We start from the raw sequence: 20,586 nt of genomic DNA, 5'->3' as shown, positions 1-20,586 counted from the left end.
ACATAAGTGATGACCCTGAATTTGAAGACTTTAAAATTTTGTGACAGTTTTTAGCTTTTCTCCACATTTCCAATTTCTGTTCCATTTGTTTTCTTGTTGTAAATAACCATATCCATTCCCAGTGTGTCAAAGATTGCCAACTATTCCACAGTATTCATGCTCTTCTTTTTTCCTATACTGGATAAAGCAGGGTACAGAGTTGCCCAGCTAGAGACTATTTCTCAGCTTTCCTTGTAGCTAGATGTGGCCACATGACCAAGTTCTTGTCACTAGAATGAATGCAAGTGTAAATGATATACAGTAAGTCCACACTTAACGTTGATAGGTTTTTGGAAACTGTGACAACACTGAACAAAAAGATGTTAGTTGACAGCAGGCTGTCTGATGTTTCCTTTAAAGTTGCAGTTTCCAGGAATCTATCCACTTAAGTGAAGACCTACTGTATGTAACTTCCTTGTCATTTTCTTACAAGGAACTACTTGTTCTTCACCTCTTCTCTTTCCTCCTTCCCACTGCCTGCAAGATGCACATGTGTTGCTGAGTCAGTTTTTGTTTGTTTGTTTGTTTTAGCACTCAATGACATGACAGGAAAACAGAAGCAGCTCGGGTCCCTAGAGCAAAGTAGTCTACCTACCCCCATCTACCTGCCTATCTCTGAATTATTTCAAAAGAAAGAAATAAACTTCTATATTATTTGAGACATTGTATTTCTAGGTTCCTTTATTACATCAGTGTAGTCTGTACACCAAGAAATACAGTTAGAAAACCTAAAAAAGGTGGTATATTTCCTTGAGGGCCCAACAAGCTGAAAGAGCCTGAGAGAACATAACTTTGTTCTCTGAAACATGAATGGAAAAAATTTCTCTGGAAGGGAAATATATAAGAGCAACACAAGAAATTACTGGGAGTGGTATAGAAACCATTCTAGGACTTAAAAGTGTCCTAGAGGAGACTTCTGGGTGATGACCAACATTTAAGCAGAAACACAAATGATACTCAAAAGTAAAGATATGGTTTTAGTCATAAAGACTTCTATCACGAAAACTATTTACATTAAGAAAAATACATTAAGTTTGGTAATTTTATATAATTGATTATAATGATTTTAACAAGATGTAAGATGTCAGAGATCATCCATAACAATGTAGCATAGCAGAGTCAAGTTAGAGCTGTTGGAACTATTTTTGCTAACTTACGTTTCATGGGTGCCAAAAAAGAAGATAGGATACTTGTTTGCTGGAGGCTTCACAGCTCCCTCTGGGAGTTCATCAATCTATGAAAGACAAATTTAGTTACTGAGTGAGTGGTTACCATAAATACAATGTGAGCATTGTTCTGATAATTTACTGCTAATTTCAAAATAAAATCAATCAAAACTCAAATAGTTTTTCAGAACTTTAGAAAATGATTCTATTCCTATTTGGCCCACCACATGGAAGTCAACTCTAGGAATGGATTGCCACCATTATAATAATTTACAAGCAGGAACGAAAACTACTCATTTCCTTTGACTCAACAGAATCACTCCGGGGAATCTGTCCTAGTGAAAAACTAGAGTAACAACAACAACAAAAAGAACATCAAAAGATGTACTTCTTTTGAGTAATGGTGAATACATATACATCCCTAGAAACATAAATAATGCATAACAGAATTATAAAAATTTAACTTGACTATTATGCAGTCATTAAAAGACATCATCTCTTGCCTGGACTACAAGTCTCTCCTCCCACCCATTTAAAGTGGAATTCCCTTTGAAAATGCACATCTGATTATGTCACTTCCTTACTTCAAATCTGTCTATAGCTTCTCATTGCTTACAGCATTCCTAGCTGTACATCTGACTTACTTATGGAGCTTTAAAAAAATAAAGATATGGCCAGGCGTGGTGGCTCATGCCTGTAATCCCAGCACTTTGGGGGACTGAGGTAGGCGGATCACGAGGTCAGGAGATCGAGACCATTCTGGGTAACACAGCGAAACCCCATCTCTACTAAAAATACAAAAAATTAGCCAGGCGTGGTGGCGAGTGCCTGTAGTCCCAGCTACTTGAAAGGCTGAGACAGGAGAATGGTGTGAAACCGGGAGGTGGAGCTTGCAGTGAGCCAAGATCGTGCCACTGCACTCCAGCCTGGGCAACAGAGTGAGACTCCATCTCAATCAATCAATCAATCAATCAATCAATCAATAAAGATATTTCAGCCCTTCCTCAGATATACCAATTCTTATTTATAGCTGAGGTTGAGAATCTCTGATAGGATAAAGTCAAAATTCCTCAGAATAGTATATAATTACACATACATTATTCCTTAGAATGTTTCAAGAAACAGTTTTGATCAGTCTAAACTCCTGTCACTTTTCTCTCCTCATGCCATGATTCGGCAGTGTGAAACTGCATGGAGTTGTTTATAAGCATGCTATTTTCTTTCATGTAGCCTTCTCTGATGGTTGAACTTCTCATCTTTCAGACATATAATGTTCAATTACAAAAGTGAGTATTTACAAGAAGAAAATAAACCACAAAAAAACTGCCAGAACTTTTCTTCTGAGATGTCATCAGGCAAGTTCCCAGAAATGCTTACACAGAAATGCTTTCTGGTTTATACCCCAGCTTCCCCTCTCTACTTCAATCATGACAACTCCCAGCATTCACAGGCATCTAGCAACTGGGGAACCCTGAAATTTAAGTTTCATTAGCTTCATGGTAAATCCATCTCTGCATGTCACTCTCTCGAAGCAGGATCTATGTGCAAGTCCTGGGTACAACTCTGTCACTTATTGGCTGTGTGATTTTGGGCCAGTCACTCAACTGCAGTTTCTTTATATCTTCACATGTAACTACTGCCACTCATCATATAGGGTTGCTGTGAGCAAATGAATGGTGGTTTAGAATCTCTAGCACATACTAGCTGCTTAATAAATGACAGGTAGTTGTTAACTGTTAATATTAGCTATCAGAGCCCCTAGAGAAAGAACAGCTCTCCCCATGTGGCTTACAAAACCCTCCACTGCCCGCCTCTAATCGACTGACTTCTCTGACTTTCCCCCATTGTTCCTGTCTGCCCTGTGAAGCCACATGACATGTCTGTGTGCAGACACATTTTAAAAGTCACTTCTTTTGGGAAGCCTTATCACACTGCCCATTGTGGAACTTACTGTTTCACTGCCGTAACTGCTGAATTCTGTATATGCTTCTATTGTTGAACTTTTTACCTAGTGCTACTCTATTTCCAATTTATTCTTCTTTACTAGACTATGAAATTCTTGAATGTGGGAGCCATGTCTTATTAAAAAGTCTGTCCCTACTATGTAGCACAATATCTGGCACATAGTGATTTTTAATCTTTGTTTTCACAATGATAAAAGTTGCTCTAGGTGAGTCAGTGCGTGAGTAGTGAGAGGATGTGAATGCCTAGAACATTACTGTATACCACTGTAGACTTATAAGCACCGTAGACTTATGCTAAATTTATAAAAATAATTTTTCTTTCCTGAATAAATAATTAACCTTAGCTTACTGATTTTTTTTAATAATACTATACACACACACACACACACACACACACAAACACACGCTTGGTGACTTGGAAGTGATCTGTGTGTGCCATTGCTGGGTGCCCTACCCTGCTCCCCTGAGATCTTGGTGCAGTGGGCCTCTCTGCTCAGGCAGATCTCTAGGCAATCAGAGTACCAGCTTGCCTGGATCACCAGCCTGAGTCACTCTACCCCTCCTGTGCAGAGATTTTGGTGTAGGATGGCCTTCTCTACTCCACACCCAGGCAGATCTCCAGGTATCTGGAGCACCCACTCACCTGGATTAGCAGTCTGACCCAACCTACCATTCCTGAGCAGAGATCCTGGTGCAGGGAGGGCCTCTCTGTTCCATGCTCAGGCAGATCTCCAGGCACTTGAAGCACCAGCTTGCCTGAATCGGCAGCCTGAGTTGCTCCATCCCTCCTGTGCAGAGACTGTGGTGCAGGGGGCCCTCTCTGTTTCATACCCAGGCAGATCTCCAGGCATCTGGAACACCCATTCCCCTGGATTAGGCATTTAGGCCACCCTCAATTCCTGGGCAGAGAACTTGGGGCTGAGGAGGCTTCCCAGCTCCATGCCTAGGTATACCTCTGGGTGCTTGGTGGCTGCCCACTGGATTCTCCCTCTGTACTGGTGCTTGTGCCCGCCATTAGGGGACCTACCTGGTCCAGCCCCCCGCTTCATGACCCTCCCACAGTGGTCTGAGGGAGCTCAGACCATTGTGCATTCCACAACTCAGTCCACTGCCTGAGGCAACAGAGAGCTTCCACCAGCAAACAAGGATCAAGTATATACCCAGCCATGTTGACTGCAGCCGGCTCTTACTTGTAAGTGCCATCTACAGGCTTGTAAGTCAAACTGCATAGCTCAATGTAAAACCCACCAAAAGAAGTGCATAGGGCTATAAAAGCAAAGCCAAAAAACCCTACCCAGCATACTCTACAGTCATACTCCTTAGAGAGGGGATAAAATGGAAAGGGAAAGAAAATAATAACATCATCGACAAAGAAAGAAAAAGAAAAAAATCCTACCCACACGAAAATAATTACAAAAACTAGAAGTGCCAGCATCTCCAGATGAGAAAGAACGAGTGCAAGAATTCTAGCACCATGAGAACAAGTTGAATGTAATGATACTACCAAAGGACAAAGGTCCCTAACCAAAATGGAAACTTAGGAATGACAGAAAAAGAATTCAAAGCATGGATTGTAAAGAAACTAAATGAGATCCAAGACAAGTTTGAAAATAACATAAAGAAACTTCTAAAACAATCCAGGAAATGAAAAAAGAGATAAATAACTTAGAAATCAGAGCTTCTGGAATTAAAACAAAAAGAATTTCAAAATACAATTGAAAGCTTTAGAAACAGACTGACCAGAGCTGGGCTCGGTGACTCAGGCCTGTAATCCCAGCACTTTAGGAGGCCAAAGCGGGCAGATCACGAGGTCAGGAGATCGAAACCATTCTGGCTAACACAGTAAAACCACGTCTCTACTAAAAATACAAAAAATTAGCCAGGCGTGGTAGTGGGCACCTGTAGTCCCAGCTACTCGGGAAGCTAAGGCAGGAGAATGGCATGAACTTGGGAGGCAGAGCTTACAGTGAGCTGAGATCGCGCCACTGCGCTACAGCCTGGATGACAGAGCAAGAATCCGTCTCAAAAAAAAAAAAAAAAGAAATAGACTGACCAAGCAGACCAAAGAATTTCAGAGCTTTGAAGACTGGTCTTTTGAACTAGCCCAGGCAGACAAAAATAAAGAAAAAATAATTATAAAAAATGAACAGTCTTTGAGAAATACGGAATTATATAAAATGACTAAACCCATGAATTATTGACACTCCTAAGAGAGAATAAGAAAAAGGAAACAACCAGGAAAATATATTTGAGGAAATAATTCAATAAAATTTCCCAAATATTAGTAAAGAAGTAGACATGCAGATGCAAGAAATCCAGAGAACACTGGTGAAATACTATACAAAATGAACATCACCAAGGCAGACAGTCATTAAACAGTCCAACGTCAACTCAAAGGAAAAACATTGAAGGCAGCTAGAGAAAAAGGGCAGATTATGTAAAAAGGAAACCCCATCAGGCTAACAGCAGATGTCTCAGCAGAAACCTTAGAAGCCAGGAGAGACTGGTGGCCTATTTCCAGCATTCTAAAAAGAAAATAAATTCCAAACAATAATTTCATATCCTCCCAAACTAAATTTCATGAGCAGAAATAAAGGAGAAAGAAAATATTTTCCAGAGGCCGGGCGCGGTGGCTCACGCCTGTAAACCCAGCACTTTGGGAGGCCGAGGCGGGCAGATTACAAGGTCAGGAGATCGAGCCCATCCTGGCTAACACGGTGAAGCTCCATCTCTACTAAAAATACAAAAAATTATCTGGGTGCAGTGGCGGGCGCCTGTAGTCCCAGCTACTCGAGAGGCTGAGGCAGGAGAACAGCGTGAACCCGGGAGGCGGAGCTCGCAGTGAGTGGAGATCGCGCCACTGCACTCCAGCCTGGGCGACAGAGTGAGACTCCATGTCCAAAAAAAAAAAAATATATATATATATATATTCCAGACAAACAAGTGCTAAAGGAATTCGTTACTACTAGAGCAGTCTTAGAAGAGATCCTTAAGGAAGTTCTAAACATGGAAACAAAATAATACCTGTTACCAGAAAAACACACTTGGGTACATAGCCTGCAGACCCTATAAAGAAACCACACAATAGAAAGTACAAAACAACTATATTAGCCTGTTCCCACATTGCTATAAAGAACTACCCGAGACAGGGTGATTTATAAAGAAACGTGGTTTAACTAGCTCATGGTTCTGCAGGCTGTACAGCAAGCATGGCTGCAGGGGGCTTACAATGCCTCAGGAAACTTACGATCATGGTGGAAGGTGAAGAGGAAGGAGGCACATCTTACATGTTCAGAGCAGGAGCAAGAGAGAAAAGGGGGAAGGTGCTACACACTTTTAAAGAAGATCTCATGAGAACTCACTCACTATCACAAGAACAGCAAAGAGGAAATCTAATCCCATGATCCAATCACCTCCCACCAGGCCCCTCCTCCAACACTGGGATTATAATATGACATGAGATATGGGCAGGGACACAAATCAAACCATATCAGCAACGTACAACTTCATGATATAATCAAAACCTTGCATATCAAGATTAACAATGAATGTAAATGGTCTAAATGCCCCTCTTAAAAGGCACAGAGTGGCAAGTTGGATAAGAAAACAAGACTTATCTGTCACCTGTCTTCAAGAGACCCATTTTAGATGTAACGACACCCATAAGCTCAAACTAAAGGTTTGGAAAAAGATCTACCATGTAAATGGAAAATATAAAAGAGCAGGAGTTGCTATACTTAGATAAAACAGACTTTACATCAACAACAGTAAAAAAAAAAAGGACAAAGAAGTCCAAGTGCGATGGCTCACGCCTGTAATCTCAACACTTTGGCAGGCCGAGGCAGAGGGATCACCTGAGGTCAGGAGTTTGAGACCAGCCTGGCCAACATGGTGAAACCCTGTCTCTACTAAAAATACAAAACAATTAGCTGGTGTGGTGGCGGACACCTGTAATCCCAGCTATCTGGGAGGCTGAGGCAGGAGAACTGCTTGAGCCCAGGAGGCAGAGGTTGCAGTCAGCCAAGATTGCACCACTGCACCTCTAGGCCTGGGTGGCAAAGTGAGACTCCATCTCAAGAAAAAAACAAAAAAAGTCCAAAGAAGGGCAGTACATCACGAAGAGTTCAATTCAACAAGAAGGTTTAACCATTCAAAATATGTACATGCCCGACATTGGAGCACCCAGATTCGTAAAATCAGAACTTCCAGACCAATGAAAAGACAGCCACACGATCACAGTGGGAGACTTCAACACCCCACTGTCAGCATGACAGCATTAGATAGATCATCAAGGTAGAAAACTACAAAGAAATTCTGGATTTAAACTCAATAGACAACCACAGAATATTCATTCTTCTCATCTGCACACAGAACATACTCCAAGATAGATCACATTCTTGGCCATAAAGCAAGGCTCAACAAACTAAAAAATAAAAGATAAAGAATCATACTGGCCGGGCGCAGTGGCTCAAGCCTGTAATCCCAGCACTTTGGGAGGCCAAGACGGGCAGATCACGAGGTCAGGAGATCGAGACCATCCTGGCTAACAAGGTGAAACCCCGTCTCTACTAAAAAATACAAAAAACTAGCTGGGCGGGGTGGCAGGTGCCTGTAGTCCCAGCTACTCGGGAGGCTGAGGCAGGAGAATGGCGTAAACCCGGGAGGCGGAGCTTGCAGTGAGCTGAGATCCGGCCACTGCACTCCAGCCCGGGCGACAGAGCAAGACTCCGTCTCAAAAAAAAAAAAAAAGAAGTGAATTAAGGTGACATTATAACCAATTCCACAGAAATGCAAAAGATCCTCAGACTATTATGAGCACCTCTATGCACACAAACAAGAAAATCTAGAAGAAACAGGTACATTCCTGGAAAGATTCAATCAGGAAGAAATTGAAACACTGAACAGACCAATACTGAATCCTTAAGTTGAATCAGCAATAAAAAACCTACCCCAAAAAAGTCTCAGACCAGATGGATTCACAGTCAAATTCTACCAGATGTACAAAGAACTGTACCAATTCTATTGAAACTAATCACAGAAATTGAGGAGGAATGCCTCCCCAACTCATTGTACAAAGCCAGCATCATCCTAATACCAAAACCTGGCAAAGACACAACAAAAGGAAAAAACTACAGGCCAATATCCCTGATGAAAACAGATGCAAAAATCCTCAACAAAATACTAGCAAACCGAATTCAACAGCACATCAAAAAGTTAATCCACCACGATCAAGCAGGTTTCATTTCTGGGATGCAAGGTTGGTTCAACATATAGAAATCAATAAATGTGATTCACCACATAAACAGAACTAAAAACAAAAGCCACATGATCAAGTCAAAAGACTCAAACACTTTTGATAAAATCCCTTCATGATCAAAACCCTCATGAAACTAGGTACTGAAGGAACATACCTCAAAATAAGAGCCATATATGATAAACCCACAGCCAATATCATACCAAACAGGTAAAAACTGGAAGCATGCCCCTCAAGAATTGAACAAGACAAAGATGTCCACCTTTACCACTCCTATTCAACATAGTACTGGAATGCTAGCCAGAGCAATCAGGCAAGGAAAGAAATTAAATAAGGCAAATAAGAAAAGAAGAAGTCAAAATTATCTCTCTTCACTGACAACAGAGTCTGTATCTTAAAAATCCTAGGCCAGGCTCACACCTGTAATCCCAGCACTTTGGGAGGCCGAGGCGGGAATGTAACTTGAGATCAGGAGTTAGAGACCAGTCTGGTCAACATGCTCAAACCCTGTCTCTACTAAAAATACCAAATTTAGCTGGGAGTGGTGGCACGTGCCTGTAATCCCAGCTACTTGGGAGGCTGAGACACGAGAATCGCTTGGCTGAGACACGAGAATCGCTTGAGCCCGGGAGGCGAGGTTGCAGTGAGCTGAGATTGCACCACTGCACTCCAACCTGGGCGACAGAGCAAGAGTCCATCTCAAAACAAACAAACAAAAATCCCCAAAGACTATCAAAAGGCTCCTGGTAATTGATAAGTGACTTCAGTAAAGTTTCTGGATACAAAATCAATGTACAAAAATCAGTAGAACTTCTATATACCAATAACATTCAAGCTGAGAGCCAAATCAAGAATGCAATCCTGTTTACAACAGCTGCACAAAAAATAAAACACCTAGGAATACATCTAACCAAGGAGGTGAAAGATCTCTACAAGGAGAACTACAAACACTGCTAAAAGAAATCACAGATGACACAAACAAATGGAAAAATATTCCATGTTTCTGCACTGGAATAATCAATATTGTTCAAATGGCCAGACTGCCCAAAGCAATCTAAAGATTCAATGCTGTTCCTATCAAACTACCAAGAAAAAACTACTCTAAAATTCATATGGAACCAAAAAAGCCACAGCAATCCTCAGCAAAAAGAACAAAGCTGCGGGCATCTCATTACCTGACTTCAAACTATACTATAAGGCCACATTAACCAAAACATCATGGTACTGGTACAAAAACAGACACATGGACCAATAGAATAGAAAAGAGAACCCAGAAATAAAGCCATATGCCTACAGCCATCTGATCTTTGACAAAGTGGACAAAAATAAGCATTGGAGAAAGAACTCCCTATCTGATACGTGGTGCTGGGATAGCTGGCTAGCCAAATGCAGAAGAATGAAACTGGACCTGTAACTTTCACCATATAAAAAAACCTAACTCAAGATGAATTAAAGTTCTAAATGTAAGATCTCAAACTATAAGAATCCTAGAAGGAAACCTAAGAAACACCATTTCGGACACAGGCCTTGGGAAATAATTTATGACTAAGTCCTTAAAAGCAATTGCAGTACAAACAAAAATTGACCAGTGGACCTAATTAAACTAAAGAGTTGCACAGCAAAAGAAACTATCAACAGAGCAAACGGACAACCTACAGAATGTGAGAATATATCTGCAAACTATGCATCTAACAAAGCTGTAATATCCAGAATCTATAAGGAAATTAAACAATTCAACAAGCAAAAAAACAAATAATCTCATTAAAAATGGGCAAAATACATGAAGAAACACTTCTCAAAAGAAGACTTACAAGTCAAGAAACATGAAAAAACTCAACGTCATTAATCATCATAGAAATGCAAATCAAAACCACAATGAGAAACTATCTCACACCAGTCATAATGGCTACCATTTTTTAAAAAAATTATACTTTAACTTCTAGGGTACATGTGCAGAACGTGCATGTATACGTATACATGTGCCATGTTGGTGTGCTGCACCCATTAACTTGTCATTTACATTAGGTATATCTCCTAATGCTATACCACCCCCTCCCCCCACCCCATAATGGCTACTATTAAAAAATTAAAAAGAAACGGATGCTGGTGAGGTTGTGTAGAAAACAATGTTTACACACTGTTAGTGGGACTGTACATTAGTTTAGCCACTGTGGAAAGCAGTTTGGAGATTTCTCAAAGAACTTATGAATAGAACTACCATTTGACCCAGCAATCCCATTACTGTGTATATATCCAAAAGAAAACAAATTGTTCTACCAAAAAGACAACCTGCTCCCGCATGTTCATAGCAGCACTATTTATAATAGTAAAGATATGGAATCAACCTAGGTGCCCATCAGTGGTGGAATAAAATGTGGTACATATGCACCAAGGAATACTACATAGTCATACAAAATAACAAAATCATGTCCTCTGCAGCAACATGGATGCAGCTGGAGGCCACTATCTTAAGGAAATTAATGCAGGAACGAAAAACAAAATACTGCATGTTCTTACTTGTAAGTGGGAGCTAAGTAATGAGTATGCATGGATGCAAAGAGAACAGTAGACACTGTGGACTCCAAAAGGGGATGGGAGGGAGGGGGACAAGGGTTGAAAAACTAACCGTTGGATCCCTGGGTAATGGGATCATTCATACCTAATACCTCAGCATAACACAATACACCCAGATAACAAACCTGCACGTTTCCCTGAATCCAAAATAAAAGTTGAAAATTAAAAGAAAAAAAGAACACTGTATGAACATGGTGGTTTCCTCTTTTTAAATATCTCCCCTTTTCTCCTCATCCATGGCAATTTAAATTTATCACCAAAATACTAAAGTAATTCTCTCAAAGGTCACCAGTAACATTCCCCTTCCCAAGAGGGAATCGCTTGAACCCAAGAGGCAGAGGTTGCAGTGAGCTGAGATTGCACCACTGCGCTCCAGCCTGGGTGACAGAGTAACAGACTCCATCTCAAAAAAAAAAAGAAAATAAACTATATTTACTCTTCGTCAAGCGGGAAAGGATCTTGCCCTCTCTATGGCTCTGTGATGGCTTGAAGGGCTTCCTTCCAAATTTCAGGTGTTGTTAATGTAATAGTATTAAGAGGTAGGACTTTTCAGAGGTGATTAGGCCTTGAGGGCTCCTCTGTCATGAATGAAATTCAATGCTTATAAATAAAGGGGCTGGACCAAGACAGACAGAAGTTGGTTCTCTCTTGCCCTTTTGCCTTTGGCCATGTAACGATACACAAAGAAGGCCCTCACAAGATGCCAGTGCCTTCCTCTTGGACTTCTCAGCCTCCAGCACTGTGAAGAAATAAATTTCACAATTCATCCTTGAACAACAGGGATTGGGGCACTGACCTCCTGCACAGCTGAAAATCATATGTAACTTTTTACTCCCCTAAAACTTAATTACTAATACCCTATGAAGCCTTACCAATAACATAAACAGTATATTAACACATATTTTATATATGTATTATATATTATTACAGTAAAGTAAGCTAGAGAATAAATGTTACTAAGAAAATCACAGGCCAGGTGTGGTGGCTCACGCCTGTAATCCCAGCACTTTGGGAGGCCGAGGTGGGTGGACCACCTGAGGTCAGGAGCTCAACAACAGCCCGGCCAACATGGTGAAACTCTGTCTCTACTAAAAATACAAAAACTCATGCCTGTAATCCCAGCTACTCAGAAGGCTGAGGCAGGAGAATCGCTTGAACCCAAGAGGCAGAGGTTGCAGTGAGCTGAGATTGCACCACTGCACTCCAGCCTGGGTGACAGAGTAACAGACTCCATCTCAAAAAAAAAAAGAAAATAAACTATATTTACTCTTCGTCAAGTGGGAAAGGATCATCATAAAGGTATTCATCTTTGTAGTCTTCACAATGAGTAGACTGAGGAGGAGGAGTAAAAGAAGGGGTTGTCTTGCTGTCTCAGGAGTGGCAGAGGTGGAAGAAAATTCATGAAGTGGACCCACTAACTTCAATCCCATGTTGTTCAAGAGTCAACTGTATTGTTTCATATATTTTGTCGTGGCAAAACAAAACAGCCTAAAACAAACCCTTATCATTCTGGACAACTTTCTCCTCTCTTGGTTTCCACAGTACTACAGATGGTTTCTGACTTCCAATGGTTTGACTTAAAATTTTTCAACTTTATAATGTTGCTAAATTCATACACATTTAGTAGAAACCATACTTCAAATACCCTTACGACCATTCTATTTCTTGCTTTCAGCACAGTATTCAATTTTTTTTTTTTTTTTTTTTTTGAGACGGAGTCTCGCTCTGTCGCCCAGGCTGGAGTGCAGCAGCCAGATCTCAGCTCACTGCAAGCTCCGCCTCCCGGGTTTACGGCGTTCTCCTGCCTCAGCCTCCTGAGCAGCTGGGACCACAGGCGCCCGCCACCTTGCCCGGCTAGTTTTTTGTATTTTTTTTTCAGTAGAGACGGGGTTTCACCATGTTAGCCAGGATGGTCTCGATCTCCTGACCTCGTGATCCACCCGTCTCGGCCTCCCAAAGTGCTAAGATTACAGGCTTGAGCCACCGCGCCCGGCCTCAATAAATTACATGAGATACTCAACACTGTTACAGGCTTTGTGTTAGACGATTTTGCCCAGCTGTAGGCTAATGTTAAGTGTTCTCAGCACATTTAAGGCAGGCTAGGCTAAGCTAAGAAGTTTGGTAGTTTAGATGTATTAAAAGCATTTTTGACTTAAAATATTTTCAGCTTAAGATGGGTTTATCAGGACATAATCCCTTGTAAGTTGAGGAACATCTGTACTCTTGTCTGGTTCTCTTATTTTCTAACTACTTTTACCAATATGTTTCTCTGGTTTTTCTCCTTCTAAATCTAGTGATTTTGGATGTTTCTCTAGGTTTCATTTCCAGGATCTCATCTACTCTGAAATTATGTTCTCTTTCCAAGAAACCCCATTTACTTAAATGATTTTAACTTTGCCATTATTTTTATGGACTCCCAAATCTACCTCTAGCCTCAAATTTTCCTTTGAACTCTAGGGATGAAATGAGAAACATCTACAAACCATCTCCTTTACACTTACAGTTTAAGCAGTAAGAAAAAGGCTCTGGTATCCATCCTCTTGAAGTCTGCAGGCCTTCTTAAGTAACATACGGCAACAGCCTGAGGATTACTGTACCATCCCAAATTCATCTTTGAACCGAATGAACCATCTGTCACAGAGCAAAGATGCTCTGGTGTACTAAGAAAAGATGGACTTTGAGTCTAGAAACTGATTATTAAAGTAAGCCTCCTTTTGATTTAAATTGTGATACTGAAGGTATCACTCAATCTCTTGGGGCCTTGAGTTTCAAATCTGTAAAATTAGATGGCTGGATCAGGTAACCTCTAGATTTCCTTCAAGTCCTGAAATTCCATGGCTTGGCTACAACTGAATTAATTTCATCTGAATCTGTTTTTCCTCCTACTTTAATTATTGTCATGCTCTGATCTTCTGAGTATTTTCTCGAGTTCCACATTCAGCTGTTCCCTGAATCCTGTCAATTTAACTCCTGAAATGTCTCTCAAAGTGAGTACCATTCCCATTACTAAATTTAGTTCTCTATCAAGTTATCTTTTGGCAAGGCTATTGTAACAGTTTTTCAAACTGTCTCCTTGTTCCCAGGATTTCCCATTACCTACTATAAAACTTCTGTAAAAACCTTATATGTGTTACATTGAGTACCACCCTAAAAAAAAAAAACTCAAAATGAATCCGTATATAAATTGTAGTAAAAAATCACATGACATAAAATGTATCAACCATTTTTAAATGTACAGTTTAGTAGTATTAAGTATATTCACATTACTGTGAAACAGATCTCCAAACGTAAATGTACATGGTTATGTGATAGGCACTGAATTACTAGTTGATACATTATCACATCATATACTTATTTTACTCTTGTGAGAAACAAAATGAAAGCTTTAAAATAATCTTTTAAAACTTCTTTCAAACAAAAACAACTTTTGGTTAAGCTCTTCCTCTGCTATAATGTTACGTAACTAATAATATCTACTGCAGAGGTTGCAAACTGGTGGCCCTCAAGCCATTTATGGCCTGAAAATATGTTTTGTTTGGCTCATACAGTGTTTTTAAACATTTGAATTAGTTACAAACACTTAAAAACTAGAAGGTTCACATTAAAATCCAGTTTAATGACTTCTGTGAAAAAAATATGAAAATGAAAAAATCTAGCAACATTAAGCTTGCATTCCCACATGGTAACAATTAGCTGAAGATGGTCAACCACAGTTGCCCACTTTAGACAAAGAATGTGCTCTCAAGTTTGTCACACTCTCTACCAGTCTCTCTGTAACACTGTGTCTTCTTTCCTTATTTATACGGTTTGCTTAGCCCCTTTGAGTATTTGAGTTTGTACCCCCTGGAACAAATATTGTAAAAAACAGAAGTCAGTCTTGCCATTACGCTGGTTCTCTCATGAATTTAATGTTTTGACATGCACTCACTTCATATTTTTATAAGTCTTGTTTTTAACTTTTTTGAAAATTATACTTTGACAACTTTGGAAATACACCAAGATGTTCAAGTATCTACATTTTCCTAAGTATCTACATCTTTAAGTGACTTCCTAAGTCACTTAAACTGTGCACCTCCCAGGCACAGTTTTTCTTGGCTTCTAGAGTGATTATCAAGTGGCTACAGAACTTTTATTGACTTTGTTTCTCTACTATTTCTGTTAGTAATTACTGACTTTGTATTTTTACTTTTGTTCTGATGCAACAAAACATTCATGGCTGGCCGGGCGTGGTGGCTCATGCCTGTAATCCCAGCACTTTGGAAGGCCGAGGTGGGCGGATCATGAGGTCAGGAGATCTAGACCCTCCTGGCTAACATGGTGAAACCCCGTCTCTACTAAAAAATACAAAAATCTAGCCAGGCGTGGTGGCGGGCGCCTGTAGTCCCAGCTACTCGGGAGGCTGAGGCAGGAGAAAGGTGTGAACCCAGGAGGCGGAGCTTGCAGTGAGCCGAGATCGCGCCACCGCACTCCAGCCTGGCGACAGAGCAAGACTCCATCTCAAACAAAAACAAAAGTTAAAACATTCACGGCTGAACACACAACAGCCAACACTGGAAAGATGAGACAGATTCTTAGTCATGTTTGGTTCTGATTCTGGTTCTGCAAAGACAGTAAGTTTATTCCCTATAATGGGATGATAGGGACCTAATCTCTGTTGGATGCAGCATGGCAAATAATCTGATACATTAGTCTTTTGGCCTGCAGAGGAATATGTCTTGCTTCAACAACTGGAAAGAAGAAAAGTGCTTTGAGATCTAGACTGCTATGTGTATCCTGTGTTTTATTTCACTTGTAGATGAAGTTGCACACCTGAAGGTAAGCCTCAGGGTGACTGTACTTGAGAAAGCCTTCACCCCTCTTTGAGTTTGAAACATTGTCTTACCTCTGGAAAGAGTATTAACAAATTAGATATAAATCTCTTAAAATAAAAAAAAGGTGTTTTTAATTGGTTTATAGACACTGGTAAGGCTTAAGAAATCTAACATAAAATGAATATAAGAATCCTCAGGAAATAAAAAACTGAATTTTGAATATTTAAAATGTGGTGGCATTTTTGTTGTTTGCTTGCTTTGCTCACTGCAGAGACACTAAGGGGATATACAGATTAGAAATTTAGGCTCTTCCCTTACAGCCTGCAAATCTGCAGCCCCATGGACTGGGGCCCAGGGGGAGGCAGCCTCATTTTCCACAGAAAACTTATTCTCAGAGGTTCATCCCTGGACCTTCACCATCAGTGTCACTGAGACTCATTAGAAATGCTTATTCTCAGTCCAAAAACAGGCTTATAACTTTGGGGAAGAATCAGTGTTTTTAGGAGCCTCCAGGTGATTTTGATGCATATTATAAGAGTTTCATCCTCTTGCTGTGAGTTCCTGTGGATAGGTTGCTTTCATTTCTTGTAATTAACATGCATATCCTCAAGCTCAGCAGGATTTTTGCACTGAGACTGCAAAAATGCATCGGTGCAAGTTGGTTTCCCCAAATCTTGAAAAAAAGTAAAAAATGTCAAATTTCCTATTTTTTATTAAAGGATAACTATATTAAATGTGGTTTCCTTTTAAGAAAAACCCCTTCTCACAAAAACTGCTAGAAGTTGTTGTTGCTGTTGTTGTTGTTTTGAGACAGAGTCTTGCTCTGTCACCCAGGCTAGTATGCAGTGGTGTGATCTCAGCTCACTGCAACCTCCGGCTCCCGGGTCCAAAGAATTCTCCCGCCTCAGCCACCTGTGTAGTTGGGATTACAGGCACATGTCACTATGCCTGGCTAATTTTTTGTATTTTTAGTAGAAATGGGGTTTCACCATATTGGCCAGGCTGGTCTTGAACTCCTGACCTCAAGTGATCATCCACCTCGGCCTCCCAAAGTGCTGGGATTACACACGTGAGCCATTTTGCATTTTTATATAAGAATCAAAATTCAAATAATCCAAGTGAATTCTTGAACAAATCAGACTGGTTTGACAAATTTTTGGTTTTAAAACACCTATTTGTCCTTGTCTGAATTTAATTGCCATGGAGTGTGTAATATAAGCAAATGTTTTATTTTTTAAAATAAGATTTGGGTTGTTTGCCCATAAAGACACAAATAACATTTTAGAACTTCTTATATAAGGTACACTGTTAAGCTAGTATTACTTCCATTTAATGATTAATAAAAATATAAACTTGAATTACAAAATATAAACTTCGAATTCTGACACACTTTTAAAAAATTTCAACAGTAACTATGTTCTGTAGTTTGTTAAACATAATTTCTAATATTCCTAGTTAACTTCAAGACCCTACACTAACATTAAGTCATGTTAATTAACAGATAATCTTTGCATATTTGAAGTTTTAAGATAGAAATATAAAACCATTGGTCATCTGTGTGTATCTACTTTCAATTTTTATGTTATGTAGTGGCTATTTTTGCACTTTAGGAAGATACAGAAAGGATGTGTTATATGTGTATTATGCATGTCCATGAACTTCACTGGTTTGCTGCAACAATTTCATATGACATAATTTCTCAGTTACTTAACTCTGTGAAACAGAAACTAGTTGCTTTGGTTATTACAATTAACATGAAGATTGAGACAATATTAAAACAATAGTGGTACAGAAGTACAACTGCATATGCAAGATGAAGGATATATTTTTGTTTATCAATGGGAAAAGATTAGTTTTGTTCATAAACTATCTGGGTTTCTTTCAAAATGTGCAAAAGGATAATGAAGGACAAAACCTGTATGAATACTGAAAGCTGTGAAGGTTTGGAAAAGGAAAATTTATTTGCTTTGAACTATAATAACTACAAATAACAGTCCGAAAACACACAATGAAATAGTAAATTGCTGAAGTTGGCTCAGTTTTAATGAATTTCTTCATAAGATTAAAAAGGGAAAGCTTCTGAATCTATTAATGTCAAATATTTGTTAATACAAAGCTAGAATTTTGTTTTCTGTGTTAAAATAACAAATTGGCCTTGGAGAATTCTGTCTGATCTTAAAAAGATATAGTAAGGGTTACTCTTCACCCTCTAAATAATCTAAGTAGCAGAGATGATATATTTCACTAGAATAACCTCCTGAACTTTTGTGCTGACTCTTATCATACTCTTGTTTTTAAATGAACAAAAGTTCCTCACTTCTAGCCCAGGCAACATAGGCAGACCCCATCTTTATAACAACAACAAAATTAGCCAGGTGTGGTGGTGCATGCCTGTGGTCCCAGATACATAGGAGGCTTTGGTTGGAGGATTGTTTGAACCCAGGAGGTCGAGGCTGCAGTGAGCCATGACTGCATTCCAGCCTGGGTGACAGAGTGAGACCCTGTCTCAAAAAATAAAAAATTAAAACAGTAAGTTCCTCACTTCTAACAGAGCTAGGTTTCTTTGAGAAAAATTGGGTTACCATTTTCTATGTCTATTTAAAACATTATATTGTTGTTTCAATTAATTCATTATTTATTATTCTCATATGTCTATACTCCTACCTTAAATCAGTGATCAAATCTTCTCTGATAACTCTTCCAGTGTCACTGAGTTCACAATATTCATTGGGAAACAGATCAGGCTTAAGACTGTGGTGTAAGACCTAAAGCTTGATATTAGTGTTGCCTTGTTAGGAAAGCCTATTTGCAAGTTCTCCTCCCTACTCTTATCTATCTCCCATAGATAAAGACCCCTAGCCAAAAGCCCTCCTTATCAAAGAGAACAGGCACAGTTCCTACCTACCCCCAAGTAGCAGGCTTCAGTTTCCTGCCAGCCTGTAGAATTATTCAAATAAGCCAATCACATTCTCCTGTAGGAACCAGATGGTACCCTACCCTCTTGACACTACAAAAAATGCTTCCCACAGCCCCTGGTGGGGCATTTTGTTTTGAGTGCAATTCCCATGTGGCCCGTGTAGCATGCAGTGTCCTATTCTCCCGAGTTGTGAGTATATGTAACTAATAAACTGTTGTCTGTCTCATCTGTCCAGTGTTGGGTGTTGTGCGTTCAGCCATCCCTATAACCATACGGTGGGAATCCCTCCTTTACTAATAAATAGGTGGTGATTAAAACACGGATAGGTACCAACATGACGATAATCTAGGAAACAGAGGCAAGGAAATTCCACATGGCTCAAACTTCTATGTGTGGTAGTTTAGTGGTTTTGTTCATTGTAGGAGTCCAGATGGTAGTTGGAGGTGAGAAGTCCTAAGAGCCAGAGGGCTAGGCAAGGATACCAAGGTTCTCCATAGGCAAAGCCTCTTCTCTCAAAAGCGCTCATGGCCTACTTCCTTAGTCCAATCAAATCTCTGCTTAAATATCATCTCATCAGAGACTTCCTTTATAACCTAACTTGAAGTAGCACCTCTTCCCCTATTATTCACTATTCCCTTATTCTGATGGATTTTTATTTTTAGCATTTCTCTAACATTCAGTATATGTTTGTCTCTTGACATTAGAGTAATCTCCATGAGAGGAAGACTTGCTTTGTTCATCACTGTAGCACTACTGCCTAAAGCAGTACCTGACAAAATGGTAGGTGCATAATATTTCTTGAATGCATGGTATTATAAGTCTAGTCTTATGGACCTGGCCAACTCTTTGTGTGTGAAGGAAAACAGAGAAAGGGATAAACTAAGTAGTGAAGCATAAGGAATGTCACTTGGGGTGTGTGTGGCAGGGGGCAGAGGGAGGTGGTGGGTGGAAATTCAAGACTACAGTTGAAACAGTAGATGCCAAACCTAGCCTCAGGAATTTGTTTCAGGATTCAGTAGTGGAAAAGGAGAAAAAAAAAGTAAGGAAGACCAAAGTGTCCTGACTGCCTCTGGATATGACGATGCTCACATTTACACATAGAGGGAATCCATAATCCCTGCTGTGGTGGGGAATAGAAAGGAGAGCTGTGGAATAACGTTCAATAACAAATTACTAAGAAATTATTATGAGGTTATAGAATAAAGGAGTCTCTATGCATAAGAAAAGAGTATGAGAAGGGCAAGCAAACTTGTCTCTGAGCATGCCAATGAGAAGAATTTTTTGGGCTAGCTGACAAAAAATGCAGAGAAAAAGCATTTTAGCTATTGAAAAGTTTATGAGGTGTGGTAAATCACAAAAGGGGAAAAAACCCCAAACTTGTGATGTTGTTATAAAAATGGACTTGGATAAAGAGAAGTCTTCAAATCAGCCAACAAATTTACCATAGGGGCAGAAGGGGAAAGCACAGTATGAAAAAGGAAATGCATACAGGAGAAAGGGGAATGAATTTAAAAAATATGAGTCTGTTTGGTTTAATAAACATGAAACATATCAAATATATATATATTTTTTTTTTGAGACGGGGTCCTACTCTGCTGCCCAGGCTGGAATGGAGTGGCACGGTCTCAGCTCACTGCAACCTCTACTCCCCAGGTTCAAGCGATTCTCCCGCTTTAACCTCCTGAGTAGCTGGGCCTACAGGTGCACACCACCATGCCTGGCTAATTTTAGTACAGACAGGGTTTTGCCATGTTGGCTAGGCTAGTCTTGAACTCCTGACCTCAAGTGATCCACCCACCTCAGCCTCCCAGAGTGCTGGGATTACAGGCATGAATCACCACGCCCGGCAATTTAATATTTG

General features: G+C 39.9%; 2 protein-coding genes across 6 annotated transcripts in view; one reads left to right on the top strand and one right to left on the bottom strand.

Moving 5' to 3' along the window:
* TM6SF1 (transmembrane 6 superfamily member 1) overlaps positions 1 to 834 on the top strand; it is a 56,307-nt gene extending 55,473 nt beyond the window's left edge. For 2 of the 4 annotated variants that reach the window (XM_073996545.1, XM_073996550.1), the window contains one exon: positions 571 to 834. In XM_073996545.1, the coding sequence (XP_073852646.1) occupies positions 571 to 698 (128 nt within the window). In that variant the 3' untranslated portion in view covers positions 699 to 834. The remainder of the gene's footprint in view (positions 1 to 570) is intronic. The other 2 variants (XM_065548307.2, XM_073996542.1) reach the window with 2 other exon arrangements.
* HDGFL3 (HDGF like 3) overlaps positions 1 to 20,586 on the bottom strand; it is a 105,639-nt gene that overhangs the window by 50,464 nt on the left and 34,589 nt on the right. For both annotated transcript variants that reach the window (XM_005560300.5, XM_005560301.5), the window contains exon 2: positions 1,197 to 1,273. In XM_005560300.5, the coding sequence (XP_005560357.1) occupies positions 1,197 to 1,273 (77 nt within the window). The remainder of the gene's footprint in view (positions 1 to 1,196; positions 1,274 to 20,586) is intronic.

Source organism: Macaca fascicularis, chromosome 7 (genome assembly GCF_037993035.2).
Source record: "Macaca fascicularis isolate 582-1 chromosome 7, T2T-MFA8v1.1".
NCBI lineage: Eukaryota > Metazoa > Chordata > Mammalia > Primates > Cercopithecidae > Macaca > Macaca fascicularis.
The sequence above is the reverse complement of the archived record's forward strand: the minus strand, read 5'-3'. Positions and strand labels throughout refer to the sequence as shown.